The sequence below is a fragment of the Eurytemora carolleeae genome, unplaced genomic scaffold, assembly GCF_000591075.1.
Source record: "Eurytemora carolleeae unplaced genomic scaffold, Eaff_2.0 scaffold1072, whole genome shotgun sequence".
Classification (NCBI taxonomy): domain Eukaryota; kingdom Metazoa; phylum Arthropoda; class Copepoda; order Calanoida; family Temoridae; genus Eurytemora; species Eurytemora carolleeae.
Window position 1 is genome coordinate 40,410 of NW_019397086.1, and position 12,960 is coordinate 53,369.

The 12,960-nt window shown below is 32.7% G+C and overlaps 1 protein-coding gene across 2 annotated transcripts; it reads right to left on the reverse strand.

Annotated features, from left to right (window-relative positions):
• Positions 1 to 503: 503 nt before the first annotated feature.
• LOC111711750 (uncharacterized) lies at positions 504 to 7,972 on the reverse strand. Of its 2 annotated transcripts, XM_023486175.1 has the most exons (7): positions 7,894 to 7,972; positions 6,890 to 6,971; positions 6,585 to 6,606; positions 4,993 to 5,084; positions 4,371 to 4,488; positions 2,066 to 2,153; positions 504 to 1,191 (listed from the first exon to the last, which is right to left on the reverse strand). In XM_023486175.1, exons 1-7 carry the CDS (start codon positions 7,937 to 7,939, stop codon positions 1,133 to 1,135), a joined length of 507 nt encoding a protein of 168 aa, XP_023341943.1. In that variant the 5' UTR covers positions 7,940 to 7,972; the 3' UTR covers positions 504 to 1,132. The 2 variants fall into 2 exon arrangements, with proteins under 2 accessions (XP_023341943.1, XP_023341944.1); XM_023486176.1 differs by lacking the exons at positions 6,585 to 6,606; positions 6,890 to 6,971; positions 7,894 to 7,972 and adding an exon at positions 5,341 to 5,646.
• Between the last annotated feature and the right edge of the window lie 4,988 nt (positions 7,973 to 12,960).

Consider the following 12,960-nt stretch of genomic DNA (forward strand, 5'->3'; position numbering starts at 1 on the left):
TTACATAGCCTTCACATCTGAGACTTCCAAATTTTTAGTGGAGACCCAAAATTTGATTTTCATTTGAGACCCCAAGTTTTACATCGGGGGCCTCAGTTAATCCCCAAATTTGCTGACCCCCAAATGAAAAACTTGAGGTGTTTTATGAAAATCTGATGTCTCAGATAAAAATCTCTGATCTCCGATAAAAAGCTTGGTGTCTCTGAAGAAAATCTCAGATCTCTGATGAAAAACTTGGTGACTCTGAAGAAAATCTAAGATCTCTGATGAAAAGCTTGGTGTCTCTGAAGAAAATCTAAGTTCTCTGATAAAAAGCTTGGGACCTCTGAAGAAAATCTAAGATCTCCGATGAAATGCTTGATGTCTCTGATGAAAAGCTTGGTCTCCAATGAAAATTGGGGGTTCATGTTGTGAATCTCCGAGTCTCCAACTATACAAAAAAATAGGGAGACTTTAATGTAACCAAATCATATTGAGGACACTTATAGGTTGAATTAAATTAAATTTCTTATCAAAAAACATTTATTTTCACAATTAACGTGTATGATTTACGTGATTGCAAAAATTTGAAAAATATTATAATTGTAACTTTGCGGTATGAATGATTATATATTATCAATTATTATTATGAATAAGAAAAGAAAAAGTCTGTAATTTTTGTGATAATTCAAACGCTTCTACAAAAAAATCTCTTGCGGTGTTTATAAATAGAGAAAGTGCAAAGACGACAAAAATTTGTCTATAGTATCATCTATTGTTAATTTCATGTGCAAAAGATTTGTCCAACTTTTTTATTCACAATTCTGTATTTCTTATTTTTTAGGTTTGCGTTTCTTATCTTAAAAGTTTTTATTATTTTTTTTGTTAGCATTTTTGTATTTCTTATGTTTTCTGACGTTTTCTAATTTCCGAGCAAAGGTACATTAAAATTTATTTACATTAATAACGCGAAAATTTTACTGGAATTAAGTTAAAATTTGAGAAAATCTGTCGAAAATTGTGTCATTCATTTACATTCATGTCATTCTATTACACATATTTTTTTTTCTTAAAATTACTCAATTGAAATTACATTTTAAAGGCAAAATAAATTTTGAAATCGATTAATTTTTTTAATAAATAAATATTGTAATTAAGCAAAGATGGCAAGGCAGGCTAGAATAAGCAGAAGTCCAGCCATTGGCATCGCTCCTGAAAAAAAATATTATTTTTTTATTCCTAGACCTAGAATTTTAGGCCCTTTGAGCAGTCTTAACATAAAAAGTTTGTGGTAACCTTTTTCTTCGTAAGTTATAAAACGGAACACGAACATTTCATGAATTTCCAAGTTTTTTTTGCGGATTTTTAAATATATATTATATACAAAAATCCAAACTCCTTTTAGAATAACATCTCTGAGTGAGCCGTAATGGTCAATACATTTTGCCAGATCAGTTCACCTGTTTTGACATTTATCGATTAGATTTAAACAAACCAAATTACATAAAAAAGCTAATTTATCCAGAACATTATGAAAATTGTAAAGATTAATGAAAAACCTAAATTATTTTAAAAACGTTGTTTGCGCCAGAAAACCATTAATTATAAAGTCTACTGTGTTTACCAAGGAAGAACTTTCAAACAAACATAATTATTGGAGTTTTTACAGAAAATGCATACTAGTTTACTCTGGTGGGTTTCTTTCAGAATTATAATTTTTACAATAATGTGTAAACAGGGGGGGGGGGCGGGTGTAGGGCGACTAAGCTCCCCTTTATCTCTAGAAAAGTTTATACAGACAAGGCCGTAACTGGAAGGGCCCCCCCCCCCCGTATGATAAAATTTGATATAAAATAAGTTTTTTTTACTGCTAATCTTTTATTTACCCTACAAACCTCTAAACGTTTAGATCTGTTATACAATTAAAATTTTTCTTAAACCCCTGTCCCCTACATTTGACTATTATTTAATTATGAACAAAGAAAAATTATATACACCATGTAAAGTTTAAATTTTAGAGCAAAAATGCCAGAAAAAAGGGGGCAAAACGACCCCGGACGTCTGTTAATGCTTAATAATAGGAAACCTGTATTGCAGAAATCCACATTGTTGCACGCGCAAACATCTCCAATTGTCGCAGTTTTGCACAGAGGGCTGGTCAGATTCAAAAAACTCTAAAAAAGCAAAAGCGTAATTCACTGTGATCTTGTTGCATAAAACGTGAACTGGGTCTACACTAATACTAATAAGAAGATTACAACGTAACTTTAGTGTTAACGAAAAAATGTAATTACTATTTCTTGTAGGGACTGCACAGTGCACGCATGACTGGCATGGTCGATTTACAACAGTATCATTTAAACCTTTGTCTGTTTAACAAAAAATTGTCGTTCAATTTACTTTACCTATTTTCTAATCTGCATTTATAGACAACCGGGATTAAAAATTGTCAATTTGTTTATTTAAATGCAAGGATATCTTTTCTGTAGTAAACGCCTACTCCATAACAATTTTTCGAAGAGGTATCTATCCAGGTACAACTCAGATTCTCTTGACTAGCAATGTCAACACACGGCTACAATTCTGTGAACTATCAACGCCACTACCACTGGACGCGATCTCGTTACCATGTCAACGGGACAATAGCAATCAATTGATCAATGTCTCAAACGGACATGTTCCACACAGCTACAATACTGTGAACTATCAACGCCACTACCACTGGGCGCAATCACATTAGCTATGTCAACCAGACAATAGCAATTAATCGATCAATGTCTTAAACAGGGCACGTTCCACACGGCTACATTTCTTTGAACTATCAACGCCACTACCACTGGACGCAATCTTGTTAGTTATGCCAACCAGACAATAGCAATCAATTGATCAATTTCTCAAACAGGGCACGTTCCACACAGCTACAATCCTGTGAACTATCAACGCCAATACAACTGAGCGCTATCTTGTTAGCTATGTCAACCGGACAATAGCAAATAATGATCAAGCCAAAACTCAAGGGAAAGATCTTAGCTATGTCGACCGGACAATAGCAATCAATTTGTATGTTTCAACAAAACCAAATTTCTCTCAACACTATAATTAAAGCAGAGTTTCTGTATCATCTAAGGTATATTTCTTCAGTTTAGACTAGAATTCGGTCCTTAACAGAGTAATTGCAAGCTATGCGCTGTTATATATAATGTAGTTAAGCAATCACAATATGGGTATGACGGATTTATATATATCTATGTACATTAAATGGGTTAATCGCAATATATGGTTTACATATTTACTAAAAGGCACATTTAGCTACAACGTAATTAACTGTGGGCCTCTTTATTTGCTAAAGTTCTACTTTTTCTTTCTGTATAAAGTTGATTTGCGCAATCATGCCGCGGAGACAATAAAAGAAATTGAAAAGATTGGTTTCTTTTTGTGGCAGAAAACGACGATATCCACCTCATTTCTAATCCAATAAAGGGATAAAGGATTACATTGTAAATCAGACATGTAATGCTTTTTTAATTGATGATCATGTGAATTTAGTGAAAAGTCCCTTAAAAGTAAAAACAATTAATGCCGCGTATGATGTATATTACGTGTAGTGGATATACACGTGTAGTGTAGTGGATATACACGTATTATAGTGTAGTGGATATACACGTGTTATAGTGTAGTGGATATACACGTGTTTTAGTGTAGTGGATATACACGTGTTATAGTGTAGTGGATATACACGTGTTATAGTGTAGTGGATATACACGTGTTATAGTGTAGTGAAACATGAATGCATGAATCATCAATACTGTATTGGCAGTTATTGGCGTTAAAAAAAATCGACATCAGAAATCGACAGTGAAATCTACAGCTTTCAGAAACAAAAAATGGGCAAATTCCCGAATACGCCTCTGATCGACATGAACAGCTTTTTTATTTTCAGCAGGGGTACAGCGTATACAAGGGTACACAATAAAGATAAACTTTAACCATATAAAGGCTGGGGGGGGGGGTCTGCCCCCCCCAGCCTGTGTAGGGTTAAAGACGACATAAAACTCTTTTACTATACCCAAACTTAGTTTCCTGCTTTAATTAGAGTCTTTTATCCATTAAATGATTTATGCAAAACAATTAAGAAACTTAACAGCAATATAGAAATGTAACAAAAAAGATAAGTGATTAGTGAAACAAAGGATAAATTTGTTAGAATTGAACCATTTTCAGACAGAAAAAACTACGAGGCCAACGCCTCACTGTTCCACAGAAAAAGTCTTTAAGGGTGCAATTTCAAATAGAACATGCAACTATTTAAAATGGGGGTGGGGGTAATTAAAATTCCTTCTACAGTCCCTTCAAAATAGTTTTTTTTTTACAAAAATAAGAAATGAAATTACCTTCGGAGCACAGGAGCGAGTATTGGTGCCGAGGATAACATGCTTGAGACAATAGTATTCAGTTTCAGGGTTCATAGTTGTTGTTACAGGAGCTGGCGTTACAGCCTGCCTTTTCTTCCTGAACATTTATTAAAAATAGTAATAACAATAATTATGATCTTATCACTAATAAGATTAACAATAGTAAAAATAATCATATTAATAATCATGATAATAATAATAAAAATAATAATCATGATAATAAGCAATCACATTAGCTATGTCAACCAGACAATAGCAATTAATCGATCAATGTCTTAAACAGGGCACGTTCCACACGGCTACATTTCTTTGAACTATAATAATAATAATAATAATAATAATCATAATAATAATAATAATAATCATAATAATAATATTAATAATAATAATAATAATAATGATATAATAGTAATAATGATTATAATAATAAAAATAATAATTTACATTCACCGAAACCCTCAATTAAAAATTATCAACGTTAAGAAACCTCAACATTCAGGATAAATTAATAATCTCTGTAATAGGATACATACAGTACCAATGTGAATCAGGCAAGCCAATCATCACTTAAAATTGCTTGATAGTTCCTTTATATTCTAACCTGCCGAGGGTATTGCTGATCTGGTTGATCCCGCTGCTGACCAGACCTCCAGCATTAGCAGAGAATATAGAGGAGTAGTTAGACACACTTCCCTGATATTCAGGTATTAAAGAGAATATAGAGGAGTAGTTAAAATTCAGTGATGGTGATGGACCAAACCTCTGTAGAGTAAAAAAGTAGATGTTAGTTCCACATTTATTGAAAATATATTTCGGTCTGGGTTGACCCTCGTCAGTTCTTGAGATTGTTTCTTCACAAAGATTAAAAACAAACTGAGGAGTAGTTAGATACGCTTCCCTGATATTCAGGTATTAAAGAGAACATAGAGGAGTAGTTAGACACGCTTCCCTGATATTCAGGTATTAAAGAGAATATAGAGGAGTAGTTAAATACGCTTTCCTGATACTCAGGTATTAAGGAGAATATGGTGGAGCAGTTAGATACACTTCCTTGATATTCAGGTATTAAAGAGAACATAGAGGAGTAGTTAGACACACTTCCTTGATGTTCAGGTATTAAAGAGAATATAGAGAAGTAGGTAGACACGCTTCCCTGATATTAAGGTATTAAAGAGATTATAGAGGAGTAGTTAGATACGCTTCCCTGATATTCAGGTATTAAAGAGAATATAGAGGAGTAGTTAGACACACTTCCCTGATATTCAGGTATTAAAGAGAATTTATTGCATTAATTTGGAATTTATTGCAGTGTTTATTGTACTTTCTGTGCACTGTAAACAACTTATCTTGTTGAAATGTTGGTTCAATAACAAGGTTGGCTGAATGGGAGGATGAGTGGGGGGGGGGANGGGTGTTTTTGTGAATTGTAAGAAGATGGATTCAGTCTTGGGAAAATGGAGATTTTTATATCAGTCTCCTATAATGTGTTTAAGATACATGTAAATGTAATTGGCTGTGCTAATGTATTTGTCTGGCCCCTTAAAAAAAAACTACTTATATTGTGACGTATGTAAAACTTGTTGATGAAAAAGTTTCAAACTAGTATGTTTAAGTTATAATGTGGATTGTATGATTAGTTGCCTAAGTTTTATGCAATGTTTAACTTTCAGTCTTCATTGCATGATTCCCAGGTTCATTTTATCCAACTTGAAACTGCATTTATTCCAGCAAACTTAATTCAAGGACAAAAAGTATGAAAACTTAAACGTTTTAAACCAAAAATGTATAACTTGTAAATTTGAAGCCCAGTTGGAATCTTTTGATTGGAAGGAATCTGTAAAACTCTCTTTAAGGGGAGATTAACTAATCCATAACTTTGCCGATTGAAACTCTTAAAAGGACTGTAAAGGAAAAATGAAAGGGGGTATATAGTTTTATAATCAATTTCTCGAGACAGGAACATCAGATAGATCTCTCATGGGTCTTGATCAACTCCTAAAATGTTTAGGTTTCAGCCTCTTCCATTTTTCCTGAACAGTCTCTTAAATGAAGGAAAAGGTTTATCTCATTTTCTAAGTTAAAAAGTTTTTAGATCCGTGGTCACAAAAATTTAATAGATGAAAGTTTTGAAGTATATCTTTTTTTCTGATATTTTTTCTAAATGAAGTTTTAATTATATTTTATTTGGCTTACCACTAGACCTTCAACACTTGCTCTAAAATTAAAACAATCAATTTGATAATTATTTCAAATTTTGTTTATCTGCAACTTAAATTAATTTTTTGGAAAATGATAAAATTTAATTTTTTGGAAAATTAATTAATATTCCTATTAATAGCATTGTTAATTTAATAGTTAAACTTCTTAATCTTTATATTTGAAACTCTTGTTTAAAAAAATCCTTATAATTAATAAATTGTTTTAATTTTTGTTATTATATATTCAAAAATTCAAAAATAAATTAGTTGTTTGATTTTTTTTTTGATTGCTTGGTCTCCCTCATAGTAGTCCAGTCTCCTTTGCAGTCCAGGTCCTTGGTAAGTGGTCCAACTCCCACCTTACACTTGATACACTCCCCACCTATAGGTTAACAAGATAAACAGTACTCCTATATACTTGATACACTCCCCACCTATAGGTTAACAAGATAAACAGTACTCCTATATACTTGATACACTCCCCACCTATAGGTTAACAAGATAAACAGCACTCCTATATACTTGATACACTCCCCACCTATAGGTTAACAAGATAAACAGTACTCCTATATACTTGATACACTCACCACCTATAGGTTAACAAGATAAACAGTATACTCCCCTTACACTTGATACACTTAATTTTGAAGTTTTATTTTAAATGGATTTTAAATTCATTCTGGACTGTTGCAAATATCGATTATATTTCTTGAATATATGGCAATTAATCAGAATAGAATAGTTGTTTTTTATAGTTCATTTTTACATAAAACTTTCGGATTATAACAAAAATTATGGATTTTCTTAATTATGTCTTAGATATGTTTTAAAACATAAGAAACGTTCGACAAACATAAAACTTTTCTCATCTGTTCTGTTCATAGTCATTAATAATCATTTGTATGTTTAATAATCCAGTGAGAATAGTTAGTTTGTTTTGTAAATAAATCTATATTTTGATCAAAAATAAAAAGAATAAATGAAAATATGTAAGGAACTTAACAGTTGACACAAACTCAAATGTTGTGAGTACGCAAGACCAATAGAATAGCAAAGGCGGGAAGATCTATCTATCTGTCTATTAAAATCTTATAATCCAATTAGAGGTCCATATGTAAATTAGCGGCGAAGACGAATGGATTTCTTCACTTACATCCAAATTACGACTAAGGTTGCAAAGATAGAAGGAGAAGAAAATTCGAGTTGGTATCCAGTGTTCAAATTCTTTACTTAATTCACAAAAATATATTCAGAACTTTAATGTCATATAAGGATATAAGGAAAATGTATACAAACAAACTCACCAACAAACAGAAGAGACAGAACAAGGAAGGAGGTCTTTAATTCCATTTTTTGTTCTGAAACACGTTATTGTCATAGTTATTAGTTGTTATTTTCTGAATGTTTAGAGTGTTTTAAAGCTCTGTTGTTTCGTTGTCTGTTCGATATTTAGTTACTTCAACCTAAAGTAAATTCCACATCATGACTAAAATCATATTTAATCATATTCATAACTCATCGTATTGAAGATCAAAAAGTTTTGATTTTCTAAAATGTAAATTAGCTTTTCTCATACAGTGATAACCAGAAAACTCTGGAATAGGAAGATGACTTTATAGCAATACTTTAGTGTATTTTATCATACAGTGATAACCAGAAAACTCTGGAATAGGAAGATGACTTTATAGCAATACTTTAGTGTATTTTATCATACAGTGATAACCAGAAAACTCTGGAATAGGAAGATGACTTTATAGCAATACTTTTAAGTGTATTGGATGTTGTTACAAAGCAAATAGTTTTACTAGACATTTAATAAATTACTTATTAATTGAAATGGGTCTGTTTACACTGAACAGATGATGTAACCCATGCTTATATGAATATTTAAAGTCATTTTGAACCTAAAAGTCGTCTCCCTTTTTCAGAGTTTTCTGGTTATCGCTGTACTTGTGCAAAATCAAAACTATAGGAGATACGAGGTCAAAAAGTCATATTAGTAATGTTGCGTAATTTGGAATTTCTCCTTCATTTTAGTTTGCAGGATACTAATCTCTGAACCCTTGAACCCCTGGAGTAAGAACTTATACTTCAATCCGAACCTAAACCCTTAATCCCTGCTCCTCAGTTTGGAGTAAGAACGGATACTATTCTCCGAACTCTTGAACCCTACTCCATAGCTTGGAGTAAGAACGGATACTATTCTCCGAACCCTTAAACCCTACTCCATAGCTTGGAGTAAGAACGGATACTATTCTCCGAACCATTGAACCCTACTCTGTAGCTTGGAGTAAGAACAGATACTATTCTCTGAACCCTTAAACCCTACTCCATAGCTTGGAGTAAGAACGGATACTATTCTCCGAACCCTTGAACCCTACTCCATAGCTTGGAGTAAGAACGGATACTTTTCTCCGAACCATTGAACCCTACTCCGTAGCTTGGAGTAAGAACGGATACTATTCTCCAAACCATTGAACCCAACTCTGTAGCTTGGAGTAAGAACGGATACTATTCTCCGAACCATTGAACCCTACTCCGTAGTTTGGAGTAAGAACGGATACTTTTCTCCGAACCATTGAACCCTACTCCGTAGCTTGGAGTAAGAATGGATACTTTTCTCCGAACCCTTAAACCCTACTCCGTAGCTTGGAGTAAGAACGGATACTTTTCTCCGAACCCTTGAACCCTACTCCTTTACTACGCAGCTTGGAGTAAAGACGTTATACTAGACCCTTAAACCCTGCTCCGACCAACACTGAGTTTTAACTACTCAGCCACTGATCATTCAACCATTCTAACCCATCTAAAACCATCCTTAAACCACTCCTTTCTCAAATATTCGGAATTAGGATTCAATCAAATCCTTTATTGTACTCTTCCCAAATTGTATATTTTACACATTTTATAGAATTATTTTTTATTTTAACAACAAACTTTAAATATATAATTAGTCAGTTTCCATTTTTTTTATAAACAAAAAAAATAAAATTTTTCTTTAATATTTAGTAAAGAATATTTATTATTAAAGAATTAAAACCCGTATTTTCCAGTAGTTATGCTGGGATACCCCCCCCCCCCCCCCCCAATACACTTTCTTCGGTAAGGTTTCCATGACGAAAGCCCGGGTTGATACCTCCCAGTGCAGCCAGGTTACCCCCGTAATAAAAATCCTCGAAAAAAGTTTCGGCACGCTTCGGGGATTTTTTCAGGGAAAAAGTTTTACGTCACAGCAGAGTAATTCAACAGTTAAATGCGTCACGAACGACAACAAATAAATGAATAATTTTTATTGGCGCACCTGTCTCCTAGGATTGCATAGACAAGAGGGGGGAGGGGGGGATAAAGAAAGGGGGGAGATGATAGGGGGAAATAAAGAAATAACAAGTTGGGGAATATTGGTGGGGAAAGGTAGCCAGGGGACTTTTTTTAATGGAATCAATTTTTTTTTTGGTAAGTCGGAGTTCAAAATGGGCTTTTACTTTCTAATATTAGCATTCAATGTTATAATTCAACTTTTAACTTTTCAAGAGATTTTTATTACATTTTTGTTTACAGTATATGCAACGTTGTTACACTGGTACACATCGAGAAAATAAGAAAATCAAATCTTTTTAGTTAATAACTTTTGTAAACAGCTTGGAACCCCATCTTTGCCTGGATTTCTCTATAAAAGTCGACAAACTCTACTCAGAATTTGTAAAACCAAGCCAACATTACCAGGGTTCTGTCAAACTCATGAGTTAAGATCGAGAATACAAACAGACAAACGTACAAACAATTAGAGATTACTGCTTTATATATGGAGAATATAAACAGACAAACTTACAAACAATTAAAGATTACTGCTTTATATATGGAGAATACAAACAGACAAACGTACAAACAATTAGAGATTACTGTTTTATATATGGAGAATATAAACAGACAAACTTACAAACAATTAGAGATTACTGCTTTATATATGGAGAATACAAACAGACAAACGTACAAACAATTAGAGATTACTGCATACGAATAAATGGGGGTTTATTCCATAATATAACACTTTCCAAGCTATAAAAACGACGATATTTTACACATTATTGATCTGATAAAGATGTGAATCAACGGAGGGCCACTTAAAGGTAAAAAAAATGCCCCGTTACTTGTTTCAATCCTACATTGCAACAAACAGGAAATATCAGAATTAAAAAAGAAGAAGAGATTTGAAGAATTCTGAACCAATGTATAGATAAGAAAAATGTACGGACAATTTCTAATACCACTTCCCCGGTTTTCGGAGTTCATGGATTCCCCTTCCAACCACCAGGGAGAGGGTCCCGGGGACCTAAGAACACTGTAATACTATTAAAATAATATTGTACAATTTTGTAATTATCTTTTATAACAACCTTTTTAAAGTTAAAAAAAAATTGTTAAAAAAAATTGTTTCAATCCTACTGCATCCTATAACCAATCGTCTTTTAACTGTTCTAAAGATTAACTCATCTATCTTTTGAAGCAAACATTTCTAGATTTGTTTATGCTATACATTACATTTCTAGATTTTGTTTATGCTACACATTACATTTCTAGATTTTGTTTATGCTATACATTACATTTCTAGATTTTGTTTATGCTATACATTACATTTCTAGATTTTGTTTATGCTATACATTACATTTCTAGATTTTGTTTATGCTATATGTACATTCTGAAGAAAGTACTACCAATGAATGAGAGTTTGGGCTTAGGACTTTCAACCCTCGTGCATCGGGGACGCCATGTTCCCGATTGTTTTGTAGATCTGCATTGTATTCAAAGTCATCGACAAAACCCAGCATTTGTTTTTATGATGTATCCAATATTTATATTTCAAAAAGTTGTTATATAATTCCATTAAATACAGACACAGTGTGTCCCACGAAACATGATAGTTGGTAAATAGTTTAGAATGTCTTCTTCCATAATTTGTTAAGTTGTTAAATATCTTCTCCAACTTATCAACAGAGTTCAGCAAGATTTTGCAAGAGTTGCCATTGAATTCTCCTCCATGAAGTCCATGGGGTTTTGGACGTTTTAAAGAAGCCCCTTAAAAATCTATGAAAGTTCCAACATTTTAAAACTGCTAGTTCGCCTTTTATAATACTGTGCAAAATTTCTATCCTATATGGGAAAAAAATTAAGGTTTTAGCTTTTTTCTCTCAGGATTAAAATATGACAAAGGTAATATATAATAAACTATTTAACATTTTTAAAAACTTCTCTTATTTTTTGTTGAGCCTGTTACGGAGTCTAAAACCGAACGAAATGAGTTTGATTAAAACACTGAATTAATGTTTAATCAAACCAGTAATTTCTGGTTAAAATCCTCAAACATAATTAAAAACAACTCGGGTTCTTTTCCAATACTGTTCAAATATAAAACACTTTAGTAATGTAAATAACAATTTGTCCTCAACACGACTGAACCGCTTGCACCCAAAGTTTCCTCCGGATACTGCACATGACTTTGAAGAATATGGGTATGGCTTGTCGAAATTTAAGAATTTCTTCAAAAAATGTAATTTTAAACAATTTTTTTGTAAATCCGCCAATAAAAGCAGAAAACTCGGCGAGATTTGTAGTTTATATGAAGAAATTAAAGCCAACATCTATATAATACTTCGTAGGGAGGATGTAAAAAATGGTAAAAAATATGTTAACACACCTTAAAAAAGTTGGAATTTTTTCTTCAAAATTCTATTATTTTATTTTACGGGCAACGCCGGGCACTTCAGAGAGTTACTAATAAAAAACAAGACACAAATATTGCTCTTATTATAGCCTATTGTTAAAACTAATTTTGACTGACAATTCCTCAAAAATTATTTACTTGTCATTCTTCATTACACCCTCTACAACACATTCTGCAGATATGATATTCCCTAAAATTCCCCTGTCCAGCATTAAAGCTATTCAATAGAATATTCAAGATTGTTAATAAATTATTTGAATAAATAGAACTTAATTATACAAATCAATTAATTTGAAAATACTAGACTGTAAGACTTCTTTCTAAACATGTTGACAGGTAATAGATAAAGTTACATCGTCTATACGCAATGGCCCTCTTCTAAACTTCCGACCTACTGCAATATCCTACCTACGACAGCTTTTTTATTTTCTATTATTTCAGGGTTAGGTTGGGTTTAGACAATTTCTGGACCGAGCACTACGGCTAGGACAGGCTATAGGCCGGGCCACATGTTCAGCTTACTGCTGAAAACCACGTGCTAGTAGGTCAGAAGTGGAATATAGCGGATATGCATAGGTCGAAAGATACACCATCCGTCCATTTGTCAACAATCAACACTTCAAAAATTTGTTTTATTTAAGGCTAAATCACT

Excerpts from the sequence above, each read along its gene's own strand:
- LOC111711750 (XM_023486175.1), bottom strand. The coding sequence starts at position 7,939 with ATGGAATTAAAGACCTCCTTCCTTGTTCTGTCTCTTCTGTTTGTTG. Across the intron at positions 6,607-6,889 it reads GGAGACTGGACTACTATGAG|AGCAAGTGTTGAAGGTCTAG; the intron begins GGAGACCAAGCA and ends TTTTAATTTTAG. Across the intron at positions 4,489-4,992 it reads ATCAGCAATACCCTCGGCAG|GAAGAAAAGGCAGGCTGTAA; the intron begins GTTAGAATATAA and ends ATAAATGTTCAG.